Source organism: Castor canadensis, chromosome 7 (assembly GCF_047511655.1).
Source record: "Castor canadensis chromosome 7, mCasCan1.hap1v2, whole genome shotgun sequence".
In the NCBI taxonomy this organism is placed as follows: domain Eukaryota; kingdom Metazoa; phylum Chordata; class Mammalia; order Rodentia; family Castoridae; genus Castor; species Castor canadensis.
Window position 1 is genome coordinate 148412938 of NC_133392.1, and position 8703 is coordinate 148421640.

General features: G+C 50.0%; 1 protein-coding gene across 1 annotated transcript; it reads left to right on the forward strand.

The window, feature by feature from the left end:
- Positions 1-263: 263 nt before the first annotated feature.
- Positions 264-8001, forward strand: Pla2g2d (phospholipase A2 group IID). The gene is made up of 4 exons (XM_020183301.2): positions 264-329; positions 4338-4482; positions 5074-5180; positions 6358-8001. The coding sequence occupies exons 1-4, from the start codon at positions 272-274 to the stop codon at positions 6501-6503; spliced, it is 456 nt and encodes a 151-aa protein (XP_020038890.2). The 5' UTR covers positions 264-271; the 3' UTR covers positions 6504-8001.
- The last annotated feature ends 702 nt before the right edge of the window (positions 8002-8703 follow it).

Here is an 8703-nt window from a genome sequence, read left to right on the forward strand (position 1 = left end):
AATGGTGTTTAGTGTCATTGTAGGTGATTCTAAGTTGCCTGTTGTTTTTGTTTTCAACTCTTCTACCTTGGATATATGATTCTTTTATAAAAAACAAAATTTAAAACCCTAGATATTAAAAACAAGAAAAAAATGGCAATTTCCCAGTCCCAGAAAAGAGGAAGAAGAGGAGCTTCTGCTAGAGCTGGGAGGGGAGGGGGGTTAGGCTGGGTAGGACACATCTCATATAAGGAGCCGCCCATGTGGAAGGGGACTTCCAGCAGCGGCCTGCATGGTTCCCTGTAGGATCATGGAGCTTGCCTTGTTGTGTGGGATGCTGGTGATGGCTGGTAAGTGGGGGGAGAACACACCAAGGGGAAGAAGGAAGGATGCAGGTAAGCTCTACACTCTCCTTCCTAGACTGGGCTGCTCTGATCCCCAGAGCCCTGGTCCCTCAGTCTCCATCCGTGGCTCCAAGATAGTGACTTCAGCTGGAGAGCTGTAGGTGGCTGAGCTTGAGGCATGCTGAACCTGTGAGCCTGCTAGGTTGATGCCTGTGGCACTTTGGATGCAAACTACAGAAATGGGACCCCCCCCCATTCACTCTGTCCCTTTGATGGAATAGTAATTTTGCCTGTGCACAGTGCTCTATTTTGAGAGCTCTTTCATGCTCATTATCTTCCTTGAACCTGGGAAGAGAGTTCTGTTGGCCATTGGTGGGGAGGTGGTTGGGGGCCAGTTTTCATTCAGTCTTTAGCAGATCAGGTGTACAAATGTGTAAATGTGGCTGCTTCAGGGCGCACCTGTAATCCCAGCATTTAAGAGGTGGAGGCATGGGATCACAAGTTTGAGGCCTCTGGACTACATAACAAGACCTTGTCTCAAAAAGAAAGGAAAGAAAGGAGAGAGAGACAGAAAGAGAACCCTACAAACCTCCAAATACATGACTTTAAGAAAGGTCTTGGAACTCCGGGCCTCACACTTGCTAGGCAGATTCTCTACCTCTACCACTTGAGCCACTGTGCCAATCCTTTTGGTGTGTGTGATGGGTTTTTTCCACATAGGATCTTGGGAACTATTTGCCCAGGCTGACTTTGAACAACGATCCTCCTGATCTCAGCCTCCTGAGTAGCTAGGATTACAGGTGTGAGTCACCCACACCTGGCCTGCTTTGTATTTTTTTTTTGAAGCAGAGTCTAACTTTTTATTGAACAAGCTGCAAAGAGGTTGAGTTAAAAAGACCAAAGCCCATGTCATGGTCAGACTCCTCTGATTCTCCCTTCTTGGCTTGTACTTTTTCCTCAGCTGGGGCAGCAGCAGTGGAGGGGGGGCAGACCTCATGCTGGAACAGCACCTGCTGTGGGAACAGGACCCCAAGCCCCTACATTACAGATGAAGCTCTCGATGTTAACATTGGCCAGGGCCTTTGCAAACAGGCCAGGCCAAAACAGTTCAATATTCACACTGAGGCCTTAATGACAGCATCGATCTTATCCTCTGTGACAGTGACCTCATCGTTGTGCAGGTGAACTCAGAGATGGAGGCCATGGTGTGGGCTTCTGGGCATGGTGCTAGTCACCTGATGAAGTGAGGGCCTGACCAAGCACTTTGGCAGCAGCTGAGGAAAGGAAAATGGTCCTGTTTTTTTTTTTTTGGTGGTGCTGGTGTTTGAAATTAGGGCCTCAGGTTTGCTAGGCAGGTGCCCTACCACTTAAACCACTCCACCAGCTTCTTTTGTATTTTTGATGCAGGGTCTCTTTATACAGCCCTTGCTGTCTTGAACTCACTCTGTAGCCCAGGCTGGCTTTAGACTCATGATTCTTCTACCTTAGCCTCCTGAGTTCTGAGATTATAGGTGTGCCCACCACACCAAGCTTGTCGTTGCATTTTTTAAAAGTGATTTTATGTTGTCTTGAGACTCCCAAATTCTTGAGAGGGACATTTCTCCAGAATCACAGTGAAAACCATTAGGAAATGTGCAATGAAACCACAGAAATCCATCTCTGAATATACAGAGGCAATATATTCCATAGATGAGCCTGCCTTTCAAATGTGGACCCCACCATGACCTTGGCCAAGCCGTCCAACTTCTCCATATCTTCATCTGTTAAATGGCACAACATCTCCCCCTCCCCTGTCCCCATAGGACTGTTAGGACTCTAATAAGAAATGGAGAACAAGTGTTGAGTCAGTAAGCAGCAGGGAGTAAACGATAGCTCAACACACTAACATATGCTGGGGCGCAGCACGGTAGGAATTGCTACAAGCAAGGCCAGTTCACCCACCGTCTTGTATGAGCCCACTTTCTCAGGCTGGGTTCTTCTCACTACAAAATGATGAGTAATGAGATCACCCCAAAGCATGCAGAATCTAAGCTAATGCCTTGCTTGCCTGGCAAGGGAGAGTTGGGCCGTTCAGGTGGGGTTTAGTGGATCTTTCTGAGCTGAAATTGAAAGAGCTATATATTTGGAGGGGAGAGCAGAGGGAAGAGGAGTATCAAGAAAGATGAGGTTCTGAATACAAGTCTTTGATTGGTGCACAAGGTAGATCATTAACTTTATTTACAGTTGATTGCCTCAGGGTTCCTTAACATGGAATCCCAGATGACTCCAGAGGCACAGTTAAAGCTTAGAAAGGCCAGGTGTCAGTAGCTCATGCCTGTAATCCTAGCTACTCGGAAGGCTAAGGTCAGGAGGATCGAAGTTGGAGGCCAGCCCAGGCAAACAATTCATGAGACGCCATCTCCAAAGTAACCAAAGCCAAATTGACTAGAGGAGTGACTCAAGTGGTAGAGTGCCAGCTTTGCAAGTGCAAACCCTGGAACTACCCAATAAATAAATAAGTAAATAAAAAGTTTAACAAGGCTTCTGTTTAATATTCCATTCAGCCAGAGCCACTGTGTCAAACAGGAGTGGCAACATGGACTTCCACACATTGAGGGGACACACTGGAACATAATAGGCCAATCACTTCTAGTTGTAGCCCAGGGCCACCCACACGAATCTCTCCCAACCCCACTCCTCACCCCAATCTCCACCAATGTGGGGCTCACCCCATTTACTATTCATCTCTTGTGCCTGAGAAGTTTCACTATGACATCACTTACTGGAGAGTTGGTGACATTAGCTAGGGTCCACCAAAGGTGGCCCAGCCCCTTCAGACTGACACTCTTGCCTCTATGTGACATGTGCTCCCTGTGTTCTTGAAGCATCTCTTGGGGTGACACACGTGTACTTCTGTCCCCGTCTTGTCTGTCTCTCCCTACTTCTTCCTGAATTCATTGACTTAATAGCTTTTATTTCTTCTAACTCAACATAATGCATTTCTCCCCCCCAATAAAACAGGTTCCCCTGATGATCGATTCCAGCCTGCAGCTATGAGGACTGAAATGAAATTCACTGATTTCTAAATCACACCACCTCCCAGGAGAGCCACAATGCTCTTTAATGCTCAGATTTCTCTGCGGGGTGGGGGAAGAGTGAGACAAAATTCTTCCTCCTGTTGCCAGTGGGAAATCAATGCCCAGACACAGGGAATGAAACCAGACTGCATCCGTTTCCGTTCTGGCTCCATTTACCACCTGCTATGACCTTGAGCAAGTTGTAAAACAGAGATTAAAAATGGCATCCCCAGCTGGGCACTGGTGGCTCACACCTGTACTCCTAGCTACTTGGGAGGCTGAGATTGGGCAGATAAAGGTTTGAGGTCAGTTTGGGGAAGCAGCTCAAGAGACCCTATTTCCAAAATAATCAGAGCAAAACAGACTGGAGGTGTGGCTTAAGAAGTAGATCGCCTTTTTGGCAAGCTTGAAGACCTGAGTTCAAACCCCAGTCCCCCTGCCAAAAAAAAAGGTATTCCCTGCACTATCAGGGAAAAAAATAAAAAGGTTTTTGTTGTACCAACGTTGACTTTAATAAATGCACCATCATTACATAAGGTGACAACGTTTGAAGAAATTGGCTAAGGGGGGAATTGGGAGCAATCAGTATGATCTTTACCACTTTTCTGTACATCTAGAATTATCCCAAACTAAAATATAGTGTTTATCTTATGAGATGGAGTTGGTAAATTAACACACAAAAGACCTGTAGTAAGCACTCAACGACCATCACACACAGATTTTTATCTTTTGGTTTTTGGTCCTGGGGATTGAATCTTGTTCCTGGCACATGTTAAGCCCTGGATTCTACCCCTGAGCCCCACCCCCAGTCAACACCTTACTTTTGAAAGCAGGAGCAGTTGTCACTGTATGATGATTGTCATTATTTGGTCCAGCACAGCAGAGGTGCCACCTTGGGGCGCCTGGCAGCTCTGTGACACTCATCCCCTTCCTCCTTGCTGGAATGCTTGCTTGGCAGGTGTGACTCCAGCCCAGGGCGGGCTCCTGAACCTAAACAAGATGGTCCGACAAGTGACGGGGAAGATGCCCATCCTCTACTACTGGCCCTATGCCTGTCACTGCAGACTTGGTGGCAGAGGCCAGCCCAAAGATGCCACGGACTGGTAATCCCCTTCCCAGGAGCCTGGGACTTTCTCCTTCTTTCTCCATCCATGATTCATTTAGTGAATCCATTTCTCTATGCTAGGAACTCTACTGAATGTCTGTACAATCCCAACCCTACTGGAGTTGGCCTAGAAGCTCCCCCAGAGCCTCTGCAGGCCTGATCCTCTTACTGTCTCACTTTTTATTCCAACTATAGTACCCTGTCTGCTCCCCAATCCCAATTCACATGGCTTTTCAAAGCCCTCTTCTTTTTGCCATATCTTATTTGATCCTCACAACCACCTTGGCAATTGGCCAGAGGAGGGCTGTGACCTTGGCCAAGTGGCTTGACATCCTGGTCCTCAGTTTCTTCTTCTGTAAAATGGAGATAATACCAGCACCTCCTCATGGAGAGATAGTGGGGATTAAGAGAGAATGTGTGGATGACACGGGTGCATGGCACATGGAAAGACTCACCAGTGTCAGCATTATCCCAAAGAAGACCCGGGCCCTGCAGGCTTTGCCTCTTTCCAGTGGGCACACAGGTGGGGCAGCTGAGCCAGAAGACGGCTAGTGCCCTGCCTACCCCAGTTCCTGTCCTCTCCCCCCAGGTGCTGCCAGAAACATGATTGCTGCTACACCCACCTGAGGATTCACCAGTGCAGGCCCACGACTGACAATTACAAATACACCTTTTCCCAGGGGGACATCCAGTGCTGTGAGTATTGGGGCTCGGGGTTGAAGCTGGAGGCTCAGGAAGAGTTCTGGCTCTTGTTGCCTTCAAAGACTGAGAGGCAATGCGTAAGTTACTTGACCTCTCTGTTCTCATATGCCCAGTTAGCTGTGGGCTGCGGGCCGTGGGCTGCGGGGGCCGTGCAAGAGGGGGTGCAGGGGTGTGGAAAGGTCCAAAAGGAGGTTCCACCCTTTCAGCATCTGGAAGCCAGGCCCTGCACTGACCAGCCCTGTGGCCATGAGTGCAGTTCTTAACCTCTCTGAACGTCAGTACCCTCATCTGTAATCTACCCCATAGTTGCTACAAGAACTAAACAGAGGTCAACAGACAGCCTGGCAGAATGCCCGCCACAGAGAGTTGGAGCAGAGAATCTCACAGGCTGCCGTAGCATTGCCGTTTTTCCTTTCACCATTATTGATCCTCACAACAGCTCAGCAAGGAAGCAGAGAAATCCCGATCCTCCCCACTTTCCAGACTAGAGTGGGGAAGTGTGTTCCCAGGTCATACCGCTGCCAATGACAGAGCCTGGGCTGGCATCCAAGTCACCCAGCCTCTGGGTCCACAGTGCCCAGCATGGAGAAAGGAAGCAGGTCCTGGGGCTGGGAACCCAAAGGGCTGGTCACAGCAGATGCTGTCAATTGAGGTCTCCGCATACCAGGTGACACTCAACCCAGCAGCTCCCGTCACAATCTCCACCTTACTGATAATGAAACTGAGGCAGGTGGCACCTCCTGCCTGGAGGCCTTGCACATTCTGTTCCACCTGCCTGGAACACTCCTTCCTGACCCCACCTTTCCCTGGAAGGAGCAGACCTTCAGCTGTCAGCTCAGACAGCTGCTGTAACCCTGTGTCTTCCTTGCGTCCACTTTGTGGCTCTCTAACACGCACCTCTGCCACCTATCCCCTTTCTTCAGCCCTCTCTCTCCAGGATCGGCCTCAAGGTAGGTGCTCAGGAATTGTTCAGTGAGTGAACGTGTGAGTAAGGAGCAAGGGAACGCAGGGAGGCAGAGGTCATACCCACTGTCTGGCAGCTAGAATCAAAATGGTTGGAAGGGAAATTGCAAAGCTGAGCAGGGACTGGACCACCTTCGGAGGCCCCCAAACCCACCAGCTCTGTCTTGGGAAGGAACAAACACTCAGCTCCCCTCTCCTCTACCCACAGCTGTCAAGGGGAGCTGGTGTGAGCAGCAGCTGTGTGCCTGTGACAAGGAGGTGGCCTTGTGTTTGAAGCGCAACCTGGACAGCTACAACAAGCACCTGCGTTACTACTGGTGGCCCAACTGCCAGGGTCAGAAACCTGCGTGTTAGGATAGGTGTGCCCCCTCTGTCCCCAGAACCCCTGCCCTACTCCAGAATATCTTGAGCTCTGCAAGTCTAGCAGGATTGTAGCCATCTTTCCCCTCCCACTCCTCAGTATCTAACTTAGCCACTTGGACCAGACTAGCTTTAAAAGCAAATCCTCCTAGAGGCTGGCCGAGTGGCTCAGGTGGTAGAGCGCCTGCCTAGCAATATGAAGCCCTGAGTTCAAACCCCAGTACTGCCAAATAAATATAAACAACTGAATAAATAAACGAATATACATATATGTAAATAAAAATTAAAACCCTCCTGGGGAAAGGGTCAGCCTTGGCCTCTCTGGCCTCCTGGATCCTCCCAGTGGAGGCACAGCTGTCTCCTCTGAGGTTGAATCAGGTACTTGGTGAAGGCCAAGTCCAGGAAGCCAAAGCAGCTAGGAGGCATGTGTGGCGGGGGAGACATGGCAGGTTCTTGGTGTGGGACTGGCTCCCTGCCATTGCTACCCTATTGGCCACCTGGCCCTGCCTTACCCCCTCCGGTGCATTTTCCAGCCTCAGCCTGAGTGGCTGCCACCACGAGCATTTTTGTTCTTTCTGTCCACATGTCTCTCTCTTGAATCCCCAAAATCTTCTGTCCCAAGGTAAAGTGCCTCACAGGTGTTTGGAGCAGAGTTGTCTAGACCTGTGTCCCTCTTCCCGACTAGGCTCTGCGGTCCCCCCAGGTAGAGCCCATGGACTCAGTTGCACTCTGGTGTCCAGGACAGTCTCAGAGCTAAGCAGAGGCTCCATAAACACTTCTGAGTACAGGGCTGGGGACACCGGGCTCCTGTTGCTGCAGGTGCCAGGGCCTGGCCTGCTCTTTCCTGTCCCCTGCGCTTGTTCAGGGAGCCTCCTGTAGAAATGGCCCTGGGCTGTTTCCTCCTGGTCAGACCCTCCCCAAGCTCCTCAGCGAGGAATGGCTACTTCCTAGGAGACATCTCCCCTGGCTGACACTCCTGCAGGTTATGTAGGGCTTTCTGGGGCTTCCATTTAGAGCACTTTCCCATGCAGTAAATGGAACCTCATTCATCTCCCCCAGCTGGGCTGGGATGGAGACCAGATATAACTCCTGTTTCCTCTGCCTCCCACATGCTAGGTGCTCCATTAATGCTGTCAGATGAAGCCAGGGTACAGAGTTAGGGATTGATGGCCCATCCAGGTCCTCTCTTGACCCAGGGACCCACCCCCGGGGAAAATTCCAATCTGCCTTCTTCTCCTACTGATTCCCCTGGCTACTGGGAGCTGCCTTGCCCCACTCCCACCCCTCTGGAGGCCACCTGTGACCCATGAGCAGAAGAGTATAATACCATGGCAGGTATAAACTGCCTGTCCCCCTCTGCTCTATGCTGGATTGTCAGGACGGTACAGCATCCCCAGTTCCTTCTGGGATCAAGTGTAGGACGCCCCAGACACTCTGGAACCACCTCTGGGCTCCATCTTATCCCTGGCTCAGCCTGTTTTCCTGGTTCTCTCACCGGTTTCTCCAGATGGCCTCCCTCAATAAACCACTTGTGCAAGAATCCTTGTCTCAGGCTGTGCTCCCAGGGAAACACTTCTGACTGATAGTGTTTCCAAGTTCTGACTCAAACTGGTTCTTTTCCCTCTCAGAGTCATGGGCCCAATAACAACCAAGAGTTGACTGTGCAGTGAAAAAGACATTTCTTTAGTCAGAGAAAGAGAAGTGGGCAAGAACTCACAGATAAGCTTCCCATCCATATAAAGGATGAACGTCCTTTTAAAGGGGGAGAAAGGAGAGCATTGCAGGTAAGGAATGGGAGGGTTGTTCATGACTTCTTCAGGGAAGGGATGAACGGCAGGTCTAGAGAGAGCATCCTTCATGGCTCAAACCGGTTTTACCCACTTCTGCCCTGCAGCCGGGTTCTCAACAGATGTCTGCATGGCTGGCTGGCAGGAATCTTATCTGAAACAAAACACTAGTCAGTAAGAGACCGTCTCTCAGAATTTGAGACCATGTTTGCCTGGCGACAATAACGTTTTTATATAAGGATCTGTCATTCACATGTGATTAGCTGTGTTTCCAGACATTGACTAAGGCACGTGGGGCCTTCCAGGCTCTCAGACCTGAACTGTGCTGTGAACGAGGGGTCAGTTTTCTCAGGAGGCCAGGGACTCCAGTGAGGCAGTATAAGAGGAATTAAGAACTATGGGTCTTG